At 32.5% G+C, this 20,128-nt stretch overlaps 1 protein-coding gene across 1 annotated transcript in view; it reads right to left on the bottom strand.

Annotated features, from left to right (window-relative positions):
• LOC148614057 (circularly permutated Ras protein 1-like) overlaps positions 1-19,761 on the bottom strand; it is a 37,955-nt gene extending 18,194 nt beyond the window's left edge. Inside the window, exons 1-7 of the mRNA XM_088587864.1 lie at positions 19,649-19,761; positions 14,110-14,234; positions 9,349-9,509; positions 7,818-8,018; positions 6,679-6,869; positions 4,251-4,442; positions 1,167-1,382 (exon numbers count right to left, since the gene is read on the bottom strand). Of these exons, the coding sequence (XP_088443990.1) occupies positions 1,167-1,382; positions 4,251-4,442; positions 6,679-6,869; positions 7,818-8,018; positions 9,349-9,509; positions 14,110-14,201 (1,053 nt within the window). The 5' untranslated portion in view covers positions 14,202-14,234; positions 19,649-19,761. The remainder of the gene's footprint in view (positions 1-1,166; positions 1,383-4,250; positions 4,443-6,678; positions 6,870-7,817; positions 8,019-9,348; positions 9,510-14,109; positions 14,235-19,648) is intronic.
• Positions 19,762-20,128: the final 367 nt, after the last annotated feature.

The raw sequence follows: 20,128 nt of genomic DNA on the forward strand, positions 1-20,128 counted from the left end.
ATGTATGTGTGTCTATGCAATAACTTGTAGCACTTGAGCTATAAAGCTGATCAACTGTGAAGGAGGGACATATATCTAAGGGCATGATTTATTTCGATAATTGTGGTTGCTCAAGTTTGAATGATTTGACAGACAGTTTTGACCTAGAGGTAAAAAAACTGAAATTTAACTCGAAAATATTTAGAAACCGGGAAAGGCCAACTAGTAGTTTGTAATTCAGTTACGCAGTATGTCTTATAGTTTTGTTTTCATTCATCTAGGTGTGCCATGTAAACCGACATCGAACCTGAATATTATGCAAGCTGGCATACTGCTACAATGTGTTATGAAATTGGTGTGTACTTTTTGTAATGTCCTTTGTAATTAGAATGCAATTTGACAATTATTTGATGAGTGAAAATTCAAATAATCGATATACATTTATAAATTGATTCAGTACATGAGTACTTTGATTACATATGCAAAAACCAACAATGATATTTCAAAGAAATATGTAAAATAATCATTGTTATCAAACCTAATTATTCAATATTTAAAATATATGTATGATAATTTTCCTGGAGTAGCCTAATGACAGTACAGTGGACTGTGGACCTTAAGTAAGTCGGAAATCTGTATAATAAATCAGACAACTTCTGGAGAACCTAAAGTGTAAGTGTTCGTAAGAATCTGGCAAAACAGGAAAAATCAGAAACATGCATGTCAAAACCCCACTGATCTGACAATAAATCATCATTCAATGATGCTTCCTCTATTTGAAAAGACCATTATTTGATCTCTGTATCATTGGATTTGCTCAGAAATTTTTCAATAGATTTTAGAAATATGAGGTTTTTTACAGACTCATCTGCCCTTGGAATGTTCATTTTCAGTGCATTTAAATGAAATTGTAACTCAATGATCCAGCATGATATGGAAAATTTTGTCTGTTTTCCTTGATTCTGATAGTGCAAATAGTCAAATTACACTATCAAAATGATGGTTTTTTATACTATGTTTCACCTACTGCCTAATTCTTACAGGGAATGACACTAAAATATCTAAATATATTTTGAGCCTATACTCACCAAGTGCCTGTCTTATGAACATATATTTCATTTGGATGAGAATTTATGTTTAGACAAATTTCATTGTACATACAACACCTACTCTCTTTAGGTATATACCTCATTGTTAAAAGCAATCAGTGCCACTCTTCTGTTTGGATGTTCTTTGAGCATCTCCTCAAGCTGATGGTCTACGGCAGCCTGAGCAGCTTGTAAACGTGAAACATATGTGACATCTCGACGTTGACGAGGGAGATATTGATCCCTTTGGTCCTCTCTTGTTCTTTGGATTCGGTTAAGAGCCTGAGATCCTCTGAAGTTTATATGCCCTGGAACCTAAATGTATGATAATTAATTGATATTAAATCACAAGTCATACTTGTGTTAATGTAATGACATATATTGTAGTAATTTTTTGACATTGTAAACTTTTTGGTTTCATTTTTTTTCTCCTAGTATGTGCATTGAACTAAAATTGTTCTTTCTTCCCATTACAGTGATTTTGAACAAGTGCTAGAGTACTGTTCGTTGGAAAATAGTTGATAGATGTTATAAGTTGGAAAATCCTGTAAGGCAAAAATAAAAAAATAAAATGTTTTGCAAGGTGCAGCTTAATATGACCGCAGAGTTTCAACTCTGAACAGCTGGGGCAAGTACGGACATTCAGACTTGATACAGTTTTGAATTTTAATTTGGATTAGATAATTGACACAGGACAAGAGTTTGACCAGAATCAAAGTGACCCTCCCTCCTTTTTATGGCTCCCCAAAAATCAATTCCAGTCTTACTTTTGTGGTATGGCACTATCAATAATGTAGTAAAATCTATATGATATCCATTCACTTTTACTCAAGTTATTGCACAGACATCAGGACATTAGGACATTAGGAAAATGCATGTTCCTGTTTTCTCATTTGGCCCAAAATTTCTAAAATGTTTAAGTCTTAACTCCTAAAACCAATACTGACAAATGTGGTAAACAATATTGTTGAACAATATTTTAGACATTCCTATGCTGTTATCTGAGTTACATAGATATATTCTATGATATTCTTTTTTATAAACAGCTCACGGATTTCTTTACAAAGAATGTGTGTACCTACATATACCAGGATTGTTATTTTTTTCATTACATAGGAGTAAACAAGTATGATAAATTAAGGAGGTAAACCTAGGGTAAGGGACACAACTCTTAAAAATCATTGGAACGTTTGTATTCAGCATTTTACATCAATCTCATCTAAGCATCTAAGTAACTTGGGATTTATTTTATTCTACTTCAAATGAAAGCTTCAGAGGCTTTGGTGAAATTTAATATGATACAAAATATCACTAATTTCAAGAGTTACCTTAGCCTACCTCCTTAAGCTATTGTTTACTATAATTTGTAAAATGGAAAAAAAATATTAAAAAAAAATATAAATTATAAACTTTATTTTCAATTTAATCAGTTTGTAAATAAATTGCTTTCCATTACACAATGCAATATTCTTGCAGTGGTCAAAGAATGTATCAATATAGACCAATTATTCAAGTTTAAGGCAGAACAGAATTTAAATACACATTTCATCAAAGTTTCATGTACATTTTGAGTTATAGTCCAACACAGAAAATGATCCCATTTTTGTTTGAATAAGGCCATAAAACTACTGATACAAATTTGAACACATGTTTAAATTCAACAAGTATGGAGACATTATTCAAGCTTAATAAATACAGCTCTAAATTAGGATTGAGATTAAATGTTTGCCACAGGATAAGAATTTGCCCAGGAATGATGTGGTCCCTTATTCCAAATGAATACAACTAACATACCCCAAAATTAATCAATGTCTTCTTCTGACTGTATAGCACTTTGCTATATAATTTCAAGGAGATCTTGAATTATTGATGGGTCATCAGGAAAATGCTTGTTTCTAGCCCCTTTTTAGACCCCTCATTCTGAAATAGTTGAAGTCACAACCCCCCCCCCCTCAAAAAAAAAAATATCATAATCCTAGCATTCCTTTGGTGGTATGGCACCTTGTGGTACAATTTCAAAGAGATCAAATAATTTTACACAAATCATTGTCCAAACTTTAAAAAAATGCTTGGTTTGATGGCCCCTATTAGTCCCTCATAGTAACAACCCCCCAAATCCAATCCCAACTCTCTGTTTGTGAAACAACACATTAAAATTTAAAACGGGTCCATTCACATTCACTAAAATTATTGTCTTAACATAAAGAAATGCATTTTTTTGGTCCCTATTTGGTTCCTCATTCCAAATAATTTCATGTCACAACCCCAAAAATCTAGATAATGATGCCTTCCTTTCACGGTACCGCATCTTGTAGACAATATCAAAGAAATTCATTCACTTAAGGTCAAGTTATTGTCCAAATATCAGGAAAAAGACAGTTCTTGGTCCTTTTTTGGTCCCTACTTCCTAAATGATAAAAGTCACAACACCTACTTCCTTTCATGGTATGGCACCTTGTGATATATAATTTCATACAGATCTATACACTTACATGTATACTCAAGTTATTTAATGCACATCATGAAAATGCCTGTTTCTGGTCCCTTTATGTCCCCTAATTCCTCGAGTCACAAGTCACAACCCCAAAAATCAATGCCAGACTTTTTGTTGTAGTATGCCATCTTGTGATAAAGATCTTAACAGTTATACTCAAGTTACTGATTGGACATGGAAGTGCTTAAGGATGAAGATAACAGCTTGAAACCATTATAAGAGTGCAAAATTTTGCCTATAAAAATATGTATGAAGTGTGAAGGTAAGGTGGTTGCTAAATATGGGATAAGATTTTCCTGGTTTACAGTAAGCAATTAATTTAAAACAAAACAAAACAGTTGAAAGAACTTAATCAGATCAAAACTCCTACTTATGTTAAATTTAATAAGAATGTTAGTGTATTGTGCTTTACTCCCATAAAACAATATGACCAAAAACACTGATACCTTATGAGTGGGAAGAGGAGAAGAGGGAGTATTTTGTTTGGCAAGTGAAAAAAATGACTATATTTAGACAAAAAGGTATTTGAAAAATTTTAGTGAATGCTAAGTGATTCACTAATAATACTTAAGCCCAGGGTAAAATTTGCACTTAATTTATTTTGGCAGCTTCAGACAGACTGCTAAAATATACCAAAATTAGCTTTCCCATATTCCCTGCTATATACCAGTAGTGTATCTAATGTTTACCTCAGTTGTTACACACATACTGCCAGATACATCTACACAGAAGACCACCAATGATTCATCTGTGCCAGAGGGCCCCGCAGAGCTTGTAGATAAGGCTGGTTCTAACATGAAGGTGACATCTTCATTTTTCGGGATTTCTTCCTCCATGACATCTATCTTGTTAACTTTAGAACAAAACTCACACATCCATACCTAAAATGAGAAACAAATACTTGAAATCTATACATACATGTTTTTACATTCTATATATTCTCCTTTAGCATGTTTAGGAAGAGTTGCTTAAGGAAGCAGACTTAGGGTAAGGGACACAACTCTTGCAAATCATTGGAACATTTGTATTCACCATTTTACATCAATCTTCTGTCAGCATCAAAATAACTTGGAATGATTTCATTCTATTCCAAAGGAAAGCTAGAAAGGCTTTGGTGAAATTGAATAGGATACAAACATATCATTGATTTTAAGAGTTATTTTCCTGACCCTAGGTCTACCTCCTTAAATGACTTCATTACTTGAGGTACTTCATAGGATATTCCCCATCTAAGGTTTCAAAATCTAAATTTATGCATGGAAAAAATATTTTAATCAATATTTAGTTTAGGAGAATTTATTTCTTAATTTAAATATGTAGAACATAGTGTACAAACATATACAGTGGTTAAATTTGCACTTAGAAAGAGGTTGGGACTGTAAAAGCTTAAAATGGCCACAAAATAAAATGTCTCTACTTTTCTAAGTATGTGTGCATTTGGGTATCTGATAGATAAACTTAATAATATAAAATTACAAAAACTAAAATCAAGAAATGACGTCTTGCAAATGGGTATTTTTGCAATTTACTGGTATTCAAAATTAGGTAAAATATGCATCTATCATTGTAAAAATTTGATGCCTCCACCAAAATGTGGATATACTTTATATATACTTCTTATACACAACTATCAAAACTCTTCATGGTTAGAGAATGTGGAGTTTACTACTTTTTCAAGAAACCTACATAAATTTCGGAATTTTCTCAGAATTTCCTTATTTTAAAACTAAAAAAAAAATGTGTTTTTTTATGATGTCATAATAAGGTCACAGAATCAAATGTATGAAAACTAATTCTTACAGAAATGATGTTACTATACCACTTGTTAAAACATTTATCAGTTTCTTTTATTCACAGCAAATAAAATATTTTATTTTATTTTGGACCAATTTTGGATGTTATAGTCCCACCTCTTTATTTTCTGGCTTTGAATCTGACAAAAACTAGTCTATCATTACATTAAATTAACTTATCTTCTGAAGACTAGCACACTACATGGTAGCCAGGATCCAACCACAATATTACACATTTATTCTTTTTGTTGCCGATCCGAGTTTGACTTAATTGTTAGAAATTGCTTACATCCTATGCAGTTTGTTAGTTCTTGGATATTGTAATTCACCTCCGGAAAGTTATGTTGATTTGAGGACATTAAAAATGCTGTGTTTGCTTTTAAAACAACTTTCAGATTTCAAGTTTTTGGGTCAATGATTTGTTTTCATCTAATTTTCTTTGATGCTTTCATTATGCCAACTTGTAACTGCCATCCGTAATTCTAGATTATATACCATATTTGGCATCAAAATATTTAAATTTTCAGTATTTCAGGGAATTGCATGTATAAATAATCATAAGTAACAAATCAAAATCACACGTGGATTTCACTATATACAAGTACTGTTTTTCTATAAGGCATACTAATTCCTTTAAATTGGTATTCCTACCATCATTTATGAGTGATATTTTATTTCTCTAGAAACATGAATATTTTATTAAAAACTGTACCTTATTTTTACCTTAATGTAATGGTAATTTTTTGTTTTGATTTGTTAAACGTGATTTTAAATTTGATCAAAGTTAAAAAGACAGAACTCCCGAAAATTGTCTTTACAGCAGAGTAATCAAGAGAACCAAGGTTCTAGCAGTAATCAACAGAATGTAATCACAAACTTCAATTACTACTGTGTTAGATTCAAACTACCTGACTAACGAGGACTTAAATATTACCTGTAATTAACTAAAATGACACTTTGATTAATGATAGGCTTCCAGTTTTTCACCCCTTATATCACGCAAACTGACAAAATGGCTGACAAGTCCAAGTTATTCTCTAGGATTTGTTTAGTCAGTCCGAGTGTTCGAGAAATCGAAGTTTGCGAAATCCAAGGTTATTTATATTGATCATATAGGTATTTTGAATTGTGTCAGAGAAATCCCAGGTGTTCGAGCCATCAGAGTTCAAGCAAGTGCAGTTTAACTGTAATAATTTTCATGATCCCAAAATACTACTAAGGGGGTTTTTAATGTCATTGACTACTCTTACGAGTCTCGCACAGATGGCATGATCTCAGAATGTATTACACATGTGTATATGCAAATCAATTTATTTCAACTAACCTGTTGCTCACCATCTTTGTTGATCTTACTGATATGAGACAGTAAAGATTTGCAATCAGCACAGTATACTGGATCCCCAGTAAACATGTGACCTGGGGTAACCAGTTTGGAGAAGTTAATGGACACCACATTGGTGTCAGCTCGTCTCTCTCTCCTTCCTTTAATAACTGGTTGTTGGGCTGGAGACTCATCTACAATATGTCATCAATATTAAGCAAATGTCAATTAACGTGACTGAAAAAAAAGGGTTATAATGTTGATCACCAGTATTTAGAATATGTAAGTCTCGTCACAGTACTTTCACAAGAATGGTTCTTGGTCTACCATTCAAATACTCAGAAATCTTTTTTTTTTATTTACAAAGCATTGAGTTTAGTATCAATACCAAAACATTTTTTTAGTGTTTATCAATAAAAAATAACTAATATCTTGCTTTATATATAAAAAATGTTAAGAAAAACTTAAAATAGAAGATTTTGCATTGTAATGCAGTGTTTTGAGATCCTGGAAGTAAACAATAAAATGCAAATTGGTCATTGGATTTCAATATGCTCTACATCTGAAATTCCAGAAAAGAAAATGAAACTAGAACGAGACTTACAGACCCTATTGTCATTTCACAAGTAGTATATACCAAGAAAGTTATTAATCAGATCAACTTAATCAACATTATTTCTTACCACCATAGTGAATAAATCATGATAATCCTGACAGTAAACACTAGATTAAGTGACTTTTTTCCTTATACTTTTACTCAAAAAAGGTTCTAATTTTCATTTTTTGTAGGAAAAGTCAAATCATCAAAAACTTCCTGTTCCATCTGGAAAAAAATTAAAATATGCCACTAAGATTACTTTTTTCATGATAAAAAAAAAATTTACACCAGTGGTTCAGATTTCTTCTCAAAAATGGAAGGTCCAGGACTTTTCCAAGTTTCAAATCAATGTACCTCTTAAGAAAAATCAAAAAGTTCACACTTAGGTGTCAATGAAAAGTGTTGAAGGACCAATACCAAGGTAAATGAAATTTTAAAGGTCATAGGGTCAGAAAAAAGGGTCCCAGACCTCAAACCCCCATTTATTTGATCCCCTTAACATTTTGTAGTATTAGCTGCTACACAGTATATGTTTGTAACTTACACATCTCATTTCTTGACTGTACATTCCTCCAATGACCTTTCTTCTTCTTTAGAGGTGCAGACATCACTTGAGGGGGAGGAGGAGGAGGTCGGGGTGCAGGTGGTACTGAATCCATAGGAGATATTGGAGGAATCATACAACTTGGAGTCACAGGGGAGTCACTGACTATAGATGGGGGTTTAGGTGGCAGAGGTGGTCCACCTGGAAAAAGAAAATTAACAAATTAAAAGAAAAACTATACATCAAAATCGTTTGTTTAATTGCGAGATATACTGTATTATTGTCTTTTTTTCACAGAGATTTAATATTTTCACTGTAGACATCAGAATAGGAAAATAAAAACGTGAATTATTATCCCCAAAAATTTAGGTTTATTCCTCCTCATACGTATACACGTGTGATACATTCTGGGATCATGAAAATTGCAAGCAAAATCACTCATGTTTAAGAAAAAATGAAAATGTAAAATTTTCAACAACAAAAAAAAAAAAAACCCACTTACAATGTATACAGTACCATGTAATTTCAATTCATAAATTTTGCTTACAAGTACACTTATTACTTCTTGAGAGATAATTTTATTAATCTAAATTGTAAATATTAAGTAGCACTCCAGCTAAGAATCATGCAAAATGTGATACATGGTTGGAAAGCCTACATATTTTTATTTTTGATATTTTGTTTGAATTGCCACAGTAAACAGAAATTAACATTTGATTTTTCATATAACCTGTGTTCTTTGATGATAAAAAATATATAGAATGCACCGTAGATTTCAAAATTAAGGGAGATAACTCTGTAAATGACACTCAAATATAATAGAATCTATTGGATTTTCAATACTGATTATCTCCTGAGAGCAGACAGATTTGAACATTTCATAATATAAACCCATAAAACAACTTAAGCCTTTTTTGGGTTGTATCACATTTTTCAGAATGTGCATGATTCCTACAAAGACAGATATTTAATGAATTATTTGAAGTTACATGAACAGCAGATCCAGCAACTTTCCTACTTTCAAAAGACAAAATATTTAAGCTATGTTCAAATCATCATCTGTTGGAAATGACATATTTTGATTGTTCCCTAAGAAATGGCAAGGATAAAACCTGAGTGAACCAAACCCTGAATAATTTGAAATCCTGTCTAAACCAGACACTTTTTTAAAAGTCCCTTTATGAAAATTTTGATTTATTTAGAACCTTAGTAAACCGTACATCTGTCTAAACCAAACCTGAATGGTTTAGTTCAAAAGAGGTTTCATTTAGACACTTCATCTCCAATTGATAAAAAATTTGGGGAATATCTTAATTTGAAGTGAAAGCCATTACCATTGATCGTGGAGTACCAATATTCAAGGTTTCCATTGGTTTGAGGAACAATGAAATTTGGTTCTGAACAAAAAGGAAATGTTCCATTCATTTTTATGATGGAGGTTTTGATCCCACAAATTCAAGAATCAACCAACTGAAGTTTCTTCCTAAACCATGAAAATTGGTAACCATAAATAAAAGAACTTTCACAGTACCTCCTATCACGGCATCAACGACATTAGCACAATCAATAACATTCGGATCACTTCCTGGTCCATTTCCTCTCTTAGCCAAGGCTGCTCTCTGCGTAGCAGTCAGCGATGCTTCTGGGATAGTATCTAAGTTTAACAAATCATCTTCATCAGAGTCTGAATCACTGAAACCATTGAGACATCATGTCAGTTTCAAGCATATTTGATGCAAATTACAAATGTACAAATTTTCATGTTTAAATACAAAAGACCAATAGCATGCCCTGACCTGCATCACTGTCCTATTTATGTCAGCAGATAAATATTTGCAACATAGGTAATAACATTAAGCAAGTTTAATAAAATGCTCTGCAGGGTCAGCTTATTACAAGTTCTGAGGTTGAACCCTGAAAAGTTGAGGGAAGTATAGTCACACAATATATGACTGATATGTAGTAAAATTTAATGTGATTGAACATTTGACAATGGATAAGAATTTGACCAGAATAAAAGCTGCCCCTTTTTGGGCCTGGATTCCTAATTGGTTCCAGTCAAAAATTCCAAAATCAATTCCAACCTACCTTTGGCAAAATGACAAAGAAGATGACACAGACAATGACTACAGTGCCATACCATTATACAACCATCAATTTTTAGTTTATGTTACAAATTACTTGAAGTATGTACATATCATAGAACACGCATATACATGAACTGCGAGTAATAAGGCTAAGTTCAAGAGGTTAAAAAAATTTGTATTAAATATTTGTCATATTTTCTCCATTTTTCAATCATTCATTCATTCTTTAATTCCTCAAAATAGAGATTACATGAATTACAATTACATAATTACAAATTAATTAAGACACAAATACGAAATATTAAATAATACTAATAATGAATTCTATTACTAATTCATATCTATATACAAGTAAAGTGAGCAAGATATGTTCCTGTACTGGTGACACTACATGCATTAGCTACAAAAATGTATTGCAACAACATAAGCATCTTAAATATTCGCCTGTTGACTTTACAATATGCATGTAGCAGAGTCGTCTGAATTCATCTATATCGGAATCACAGAGTTCAGTGAAAGTTTTTCTACCGAGGAGAATTCGCACAAGCGATTCATCATCATACTCGCTTAGTTCTACGTACAGCTCTAGAGGAAAATGTTCAATTATAAGGTCCATCCAAACATTAAACAACTCTGAAGTACTTGTACAGTTTTGGGTAGCATGGACAAGCATATTGGTGAATATTTGATCACTTAATTTACATGATTGTTCGATTAGGTTTGGTACAGATGAAATATATTTAGCAATAATGTGAGCGGTACGCAAATCAAAGCAGTTTGTAGGGTACTTCCTGATGTCAGCAACAGCAATGGAATTGTGGATTTCTCTGAATCAACTAAAGCCACTGTGTGAGTCTATACGTGTTTTCCAGTCATTATCATGTTTTGTATGAACCGCATTTACCACCATGTGTTTCCATTGTAATTTACCAGAAAAGTCACTGTCTCTGATAAAGATCGCAAGGGATTTGTACAGGTTATATTTGATTAAGATATCTAAAACATCTGGGATAATGCCTATGCGATTTCAATCGTCTGTTAAGCATGTAAAAGTCTGTGTAGGAAGATAGTTTTCGCCAAGCAGCTATTATCCAACTTGCAAAGTTTGCCGAAGAAATAAAGTTTGCGTTTTTTGAGTTCACTTGTTATGCTGCGTAACCCAACCATACTTTTGCAAATGTCCGATCGTGTGAGTGTGTTGAACTTTTGTGCATGTTTGACAACAAAATGTTGAAATCTATTTAGAAGCACTAGCTCGGTATTCGTTAAATTGTTCCATACTTCACAACCATATAGAACGGTGGGTATAACAACAGATCTATATAATTTTATAAGCACTGACGGATTTGTATTTTCACATCTGACATTGGCAATTGCAAAATAAGTATTTCTACCTTTCCTACAAATGTTGTTGTCCTTGAGAGAGACTTAAATTTACCATTGAGTTCAATCCCTAAATGCACATGGCTTTCTAAAATTCGAATTTTTTCCTGGCTAACTGTCCAGTTTAAGTTTGATTTTACGAACGATTTAGAAAATTGTATCACACACAATTTCTTTCCATTGAACTGAAACCGCCACTTATTCCCATAGTCGGTACACACATTAAGCATTCGTTGTAATGCTTTAGGTGTTGTAGCAATGCATGTAATATTGTCAGCAAGCGAAGGGGCACAACATTTTATACTATTTACACCTGTTACCTGATTAGAATTACACAGCTCATTAATTAAATCATTAATAAACACAAGGTATAAAAAACCAGATAACACACCACTTTGCCTTACACCTTCATTTACTTCAAAATACTTCGATTTGCATTGATTTACAATAACCGAACTTTGTGTATTACTATATAACATATTTATACAGGACCAAGCTTCACCTTTAACACCTGTTACAAAGTGTGACCATAAGTGCTTTGCGCCATACTGTATCAAAGTCTTTTCTACTGTCTAGGAATGCGGCAAATACTTTACTGTGTTGTTCAATGTTATTATAAATTGTTTCAAGAAGACAAAAGGACACAATCAGACAACCTAGACCTTTCTGAAACCCGTGTTGCAGTGGATTTGGAAACGTTCCTGGTATTATCATGAATGTTTGTATACAATGGAGTAGGAGTTCTAAAATGTTTTCAACACACTGGACAAGAGACAAATGGGTCGGTAACTGTCAGGGTGTGACTTAGGCTTGCCACCACCTTTAAATAACGTAACCAAAAGACCCTTTCGCCAATCAATGGGTACTTCACATTTAGATATTATGGTATTTAGAAAAACTGTGAGGCATTCAATTAGTTTCGGTCCGCCGAAAATTAAATGTTCATTTTGAACCAAGTCATTTCCACTAGCTTTTCTATGTTTTAATTGTTTTGATAACCGCCGCAACATCTTCGTCAGTTATGATACCACCAGGTAAGTATTGTTCTTTAACAACGTCACACACAGTTTCACTGTCGTCATACATTTTATTCACTTCACGGAATGTTGATTCGTCAAACATAGAAGTACTGGATGGTGTATATAAGTCTTTGAAGTAACTGGCAAACGCATTACAAATGGATTCGGGGGTATTATGAACAGTGTTATTAAAGTTTATCTCATAGCACACCTTTGACTGTTTTGGTTTCTGTTGCTTTGTAAGTTTCCAAAACAACCTTATATCACATTCAGTTGCATTATTTATATCATCGTATGTCTCTTCCATATATTGATCATGAGCAAGTTGCTGTATATTCCTAAAATTACGTTTCGCTCGTTTATAATTAAAGTAAGACGGATATTGCATACCCATTGGTCTACCCTCCTGCAACCATATTTTACGCATTTCACGTTCTTTACAATGCACTGTTTTAACATCTGCATTCCAATACGGTGACTTTAATTCAAGTAATTATCTAGACATAAGGATAATCCTCTTTTCTGGCTTTTTTTTTTGCTCCTCATTCCCTATCAGTTTACTAGTCACAACACCCAAAATCAATCCCAGCAATCCTTTTTTGGTATGACATATTGAACTGCAATTTCAAAGAGATTCATTCATTTATAGTCAAGCTATTGTCCCAATGTCACAATAATGCTTGTGCATGTACATGGCACATTTTTGGACCTTCTTTCCAAAACAGTTCAAATAATAACAATCCAAAATCAATCCCAGCCTTCCTTTGGTGGTCTGGCACCCTATATGGTACAAAGAAATATATCCACTTATACAAAAGTTTTTGTCCTGACAGAATGAAAAAGACTGTTTCTGGCCAATTTTCTGGACCGTAATTCCTATTATTGGAATTCCATTTGTCAAAATTTAACCCCTTGCTATCATTTGATGTACATACAAAATTATACAACATACATTGTCAACCAGTTGTAAAACAATGATAAAATGGAATTTCACTGGTTGATTTTTTTTGAAGTAGCACTCTACATAAGAATCATGCAAAATGTGCTCCTACATATTTTTATTTTTGATATTTTGTTTAACCCTTACCATGTGGGAACCATATTATTATGGTCATGGGCTGTTTTCCGATTTTAGGGGTCTGGCAATTTTATTTTTGGCTTTGGAAACCATAATTTGATTTCATATGCAAGCAGTGTGAATGTGCTTTAAAATGAGGCTATATTATATAGATTTTAGCAAAAACAGGAACTTGACAGCTGAACAAGATGTCATGAGTTAAGAAGGCCACGACAAAAAATTGTGAGTTTTTGAAGGGCAGGGCTCAATACTTGGCCTCCAACAACAGCAGAATGGATCCATAGTGCTGAAACCAAAAATTGCAAAATAAAATGTGTGACCCCTCTGGAGACCCCTGACCTTCCACTTATTGTAATGAACAACTTTTGGCTTATATTACCATCAGAGGGAACAAGCACTGGAAAAATTGCACTAAGGACACTATCTTGCACCTGGTGAGCACTACATCTGGTAAAAAATTATATAGAATGTACTGCAAAATTCAAAATTAAGGGAAATAACTCTGTAAATGACTCTTAAGTACAACAGAAACTTTTGGATTTTCAATGTTGATTATCTCCTAAGATCAGACAGATTGGAATGAATAATTATACATCTTATCATTTAGAACTATAAAGCAACTCAATTACAAAAATTCAAATATGTAACTTTTTTTAGTTGTATCACATTTTACAGAATTTGTACCATTCTTATAAAGACTGCTACTAAAGTTTACAACAATATACCTCAGATGCATTCCTTCTTCTAGTTCTTCATCAGAAATAACCTCATACTCAGGGTTATCATAGACATAAACATAAGATGATCCAAAATTCATCTTGACTCAGTGGGTATGATGTACTACAATATTCTAAAAACAAATTAAGTTGAATATTAGCAAACTGAAAACAAACATATACATGTATGTAAATAAGAAACTATATATCTAGTTGATAAATTTTCATCTTATTGCTACATTCTTATGTACAGATGAAATAAAATGTTTCACAGCTTTGTATGACCATGGAAGTCTGACCCTAGTATGGACACAACATTCAAATTTGGTACAGCTCTGAACTGGGGTTGCACACATAATTAAATCCTTATAGCTATGAATATACAATTTGCAGTTTAACATGAAAATAAGCAGTTTTTATGTTGAACAAGAAAGTGCTTATTTTTGACCCTCTTTTGGCTCCTTTCCCAAAACTTAACCATGACCTTTTGAATCCCTCAAAACCTTTCATTTTCTGGTATAGAACCCATGTGCACGGTGAAGCTTTTAGGTACATTTTCTGTACCATGCTGTGTAAGAATCAGGCAATTGGTGGCACACCACTTTTCTCAATAATTGGGTCTTTTTTTTTGCCTCAAATGTATTCAATACCTCTAGAAAACAACCAAGAAAGCTATTTAAATTTATCCTGAAGTATCTGTTACATAGCAGAGGTTTCATTATTTTTTCGCAATACAGGTATCTCTGGTTTTGTAGGAGGTACTTTTCACCATTTTGTTTATTAAAAATGTATAAAATTTTAAAATTCTGGAGGTACCTTTCTGTAGTTTAGAAGGGTAAAAGTACCTGGTACGGCCTCTTAATGAAAGGCCTGCATAGACATTTTTTGACTGCTTATATAATGCAAAATGTGTGAAAATATTTCAAGTCTTTCTCCATAGTGCATCTCAACTAAATCTGACCTAAATGTATTAATATCTTAAAAAGGCAAACTTAGAGTAGTAAACACTCTAATGGTTTCATGTGTATTTCTGAGGATTATGAGATATGAATATTTTCTTTCTTCAAGTGCCACACCTAATACATAGTTTGCCTGATTCTTAAACAGAGAAGTACTTAAATACTTTCTTCTGGCTCCTTGTTGACCCCCTTTATTAAAAATGTAAAGTTTATAACCTCCCAAAAATCAATTACATGTAAAACCTTCCATTTGTGGTATGGAATCTTATGGTACAATTTCATAGAAATCCATACACTTTTACCCATGCTATTGTTTTGAAACAAGGAAAACTCTAGTTTTTGGCCCTTAATATTTGCATACACAAATACATGATCATGATGTACAATGTAAGTAAATACCCCTACAATTAATCCATGTCTGACCTTTGTGGTATAAAACATTGTGCTATAATATCATTGAGATCCAAATGTGCTTGAGTTCTCTATTGAAATTTTAGGAAATACATGTACATAATGTATTTGTTATTGTCCCCTTTTTGGCCTTCATTCCAATAAAGTTAGTGTCATGACTATTTGAAATAGTGCAAAGTGATAACATTACATTTGGGTAAAGTACAAAATGTATGATATAATATGTATGGTGTGGCTAGTGATTGCCATTGTGCTAACTTAAATACAATTGTACATGTAGTTTGAGAGGAGTTGCAATGATAAGTTGCTTCAGTTATGTTCTTTAGAATACTACATGTAGTTCAAAGAGACAGTACTCCAACAAAATATCAGGAATCAAACATTCAAGGTAAAATGCAAAACTGCATACTGCATCTTCACTACATACTAAATTTTGTGAATTATTGTTTGGTTGTTCGAGAGCAGTTGGGATTGATGGGACTGACATACTTGTACTTATCAAAAACATTGTTGCATAGGGTATATAACCACAACAAAAATGCTCTTCAAGGCAATGCTTGCTACTGACCTAATAGAACCTTGTTCAATTTTATACAGATCCATATAACTACATTTAAAGGAGATGTAACAGAAATTTTCAATTTACTAATTTCCTACTAATTGGCTTTAAAATGCCGACAAATTGTTAAGAAAACACTTTCTGATTCAAGTGTTTGTTTTGCCCCCTAATTAATTTCTTGGTTACATGTATATGTCAGTGAATCTTCATCATTAATACCAATCTTTCTTTTGCAGTATCAAACTTGATGTACAGTTTCATAGAAATTCAAACACTTTTACTCAAACTACATGAATGTTATATAGACCCAAAACCAGAGAGGTGCTTAAATAGTGGAGTGAAATCTTCTTGAAAAATTTAGCCAGATCCAACCACTTAGACTTGGGTTATAACATGAAAATCCAGTGTTTTGATGCCACCCTGGCAATAACAATGTCAATTGTGCAGAAAATTAAAGAACTTAAGTGAGCATGCTATCCCCATATCGAAATAAAAAGTGGTCCCTCTTCACCAATTTCGGCAAAAATCAATCCCTTACAAGATTTTATTGCAATAACTAACCATTCACAAAAGTTTCAAGGTAATCAGTCAAAAAAATGGAGGAAGTATCCAGTCAATAACCCTAAATATTTGATTTAATAACTAAGTCCCCCTCCCAAAGAAGTGGTCCCTATTGACTGAAATTTGTGAAAACCAATCCCATCCAAGATTTTATTGCTGATAACATTTCACTTAAGTTTGAAGAAAATCAGTAAAAATGGAGGCGATATCCAGGTGACACCCCTAAATCATTGAAGTCCCCCTTAACAAAAATTCTGTGAAAATTAATCCCATTTAAGATTTATAGTTTGTAACTTTTCACAAAAATTTGAAAGAAATCAATTAAAAGATGGCAGTGCTATCATGGTGACAACCCTTTATCATTGAAGTGCTTCCCTGTAACTGATTTCTGTGAAAAATCAATCCCATTCAAGATTTTACTGCTAGTAACATTTCTCCAAAGTTTGAAGGTACATTGTAATTGGTCTAAAGATTGAGATGCTACCTACATGTAGGCATGTAGGCTACAACCTTTAATCATCAAGTTTTCACTAAGTCCCTTCCCAAAAAGTGCTACTCTTCAACCCCATCTAAGATTTTATTGCTACTAACCATTTACCAAGTTCGAAGGTAATCAGTCAAAAGATGGAGGTGATAGTCAGGTGAAAACAAGTTGTGATGGATTGGTCAAAAACCATTATATCCATGCAACTTTATTTTTGTACATGTGTAATGACAGTGTCATAGCATTATCATATTTCGGAATGGTAATGGAATATTCAAGACTTTTTTAGTAGCAATCTTTATAAAAAATCAAACAGGAGGTGATTCATGCATGTCAAAAACCCACAGATTTCACTTTTATTTCTTATTCAGAATCTGTTACAGACCACATTCATGTAACCAGTCCTACATTATATTCAGTTGTTGACTTAAGAGATACATGTATATAGATTGTACATGAAATCAGCACATTGCAAGACTTGTCTAAATATTGATTTTCTTCAATTTGTTTGATTTTGATGTGAGATAAATGTATGCTTTTCATAAAAATACAGATCTGAAACAGAAAAAAACTGTTGTTTCATTAAAATACATGTAAAGCATTTGCAGAACAAAAAAAAAACATTGTTTTTTAATAGGTTTTTTATTACCATGAATCACCTCTGCCATTGGCAGTGAGTGAATTTTATTAAGACTAGTACTTAAACATTCACAGTAATCATGATCAGAAAGAGAATTTTCATGATTGAAAAGCACATCACATAAAAATGAATGAGGAATACCTAAATTCATTGAATTTAAGAAATGGTTAAGAAATAGATTAAGAATAATGCCTAGTTTTTTTTTCATTTTATTGCAAATTCTATTCACACAAAGCAGCAATATGGCTATAAATAAGTGACTTGAGAATACTCAATATCTGTGTCTTCAAAAGTCAATAAAATTTTTAATTATTCATTTAAGCTTGGCTTCAGCAAAATTTTATTGGTGTATAAGCTCTTACCGGTAATTGAGGTACATGTACATTAAATGATTTGACCACAAAATGACCTGTTTTCTTTCCAGCATTTAATTTTTCATTCAAGATACTAGTAGTCTTTATCTTATTGAAAATTCAACTGTAATACCGTACTATATATCATACTTAATAATGCTTAAAGTGATGACAACATGTACATGTATCTCCTTGATGATACATTTTTTTTTTACTTTCTGCAGCATATACATGTACATGAATAATAAGTCTCGGGGTAATCACTGTGATAGTGATAACCACTAACAGAGTGGATGCCAAATTATTTTTTTACAATTAGATATTTTTGTATTTTTTTTCAGCATTCAGAGCTGAAGGCATATGGATTTGAATACAAAAAAAAAGTTTGAATGTACAATGTATCTTAAAAAATATAAAAGATATTCAATTTCATAATTTTTAGCAATTACCACTACCATGTTGATTAGTTGTGGTGTATTTCTTTCTATACTTATGAAAATCAATTTAATAAAAAAACATACATCAAACATGTAAATATTCAATTCTAAACTTGATTCTTCATACATGTTTTTAAAAGGATCTAAATATTCATCCTTGTGCTGCTATTAAACAAAACTGAAGTAAACCGTGCAGTGATTCTGGTAAAAAATTAAATTATAAAGGTACTGCTGCATGAACTTGACATGATAATGCATTATGCAAACTGTTCTTTGAATTCAACTTAAGTACATGTACAATGTAGTTGTCAATTTATCAAATAAATTTAATTGTAATAAACCCTGCTTGATGCAACCTCAGAATTTGAACCCTGAAATAAGAGCAAGTATGCATGAACACACCATTCAAGTTAGATAAACTGCTCTAAAATTGGATGTTTGACCAAGATTTATATATGGCATATATTTAACTCCTTGAGATGCGCAAGATGAGTAATTTGCAATATGTGACCCAAAAGCGGCCTTTTCTCCAGTCCAAGACTCCAACATCATTCACCTTGGCAAAACCTTGTCTATATATAGGTACTAGATCACAATTAATTCCCCTTGACTTTTCGTTGTATACGAATATAGTTCCTTTATTTTAGTGTGTTTCTTCCTGATTTTTTTTTCTTTGCTGTCATAAACTTTATTGCTTAGTATTAACTGCAGAAATGTAGGGCAAGGGTCAAATTTACAAGGTTTTTTTTCATTCTGTAATTTTATGTGGAAGTTGTGATTTGGACCTTTGAAAGAAGGTCAAAATTTAGGACATTTGGCAGTGGTCACGTTTCATGTCTACGACTACGGAGTCTCCAAAGCAAAGTTGCTAAAAATAAAATATGATGCATTGATGGTGAATTTTTCTGGCACTTTTATAGAAATCTGCTTTTATACATGTTTCCATATTGGTGAAGTTTGAATGAGTTTGAAGCAGTGGAATTTTTTTTTATATGTCAAGATGGGTCTGTTGAAATGCACTACGAAATTAATTGTGTCCTCCTACCTATATAGTATATAGCTAAATACAAATCTAGTCTCTAGATGCTAGAACCATACTGTAAAGATTGACTGCAATAACTTTTTGACTACAAACAATACTTACAATCTCAGATGTATCTGATTTCTTTATGTTGTATTAACAGAGACAGGATCTTTCACAACAATTAATTTCCTGGTCATTTCTATTTTAGGAAAAAAAAAACAACATGAAAACAGGAAGTTAATTTGATATTACAATTTGATACTAGTTCCGTTCAGATGCTTCTCGATTCCGGAATAATTGGATCTGAAAAAAAAATTAGATAAAATGGCGATTCTTTTAAAAAAGCAACATAAACACGCAAAAAACAAAAAAACAAAAACAAAAACAAAAACAACTAAAACAAAACCAGCAAAAACCAACAACAAAAAACGTAAAACAGAAACAACAAAAACAACAAACACATCAAACCCCCCCCCCAAAAAAAATCTACCAAAAACCAATAACAAAAACAAAAAACAAAACAAAACAAAATAAGGGCAAATGGAACCAAGACTCAAGGGACAATCACTTGGGACGGATGGTTTCAACCACCCCCTTTTT

This window comes from Perna viridis, chromosome 6 (assembly GCF_037379345.1).
Source record: "Perna viridis isolate PV_CMFRI_1.1 ecotype Kerala chromosome 6, ASM3737934v1, whole genome shotgun sequence".
In the NCBI taxonomy this organism is placed as follows: Eukaryota; Metazoa; Mollusca; class Bivalvia; order Mytilida; family Mytilidae; genus Perna; species Perna viridis.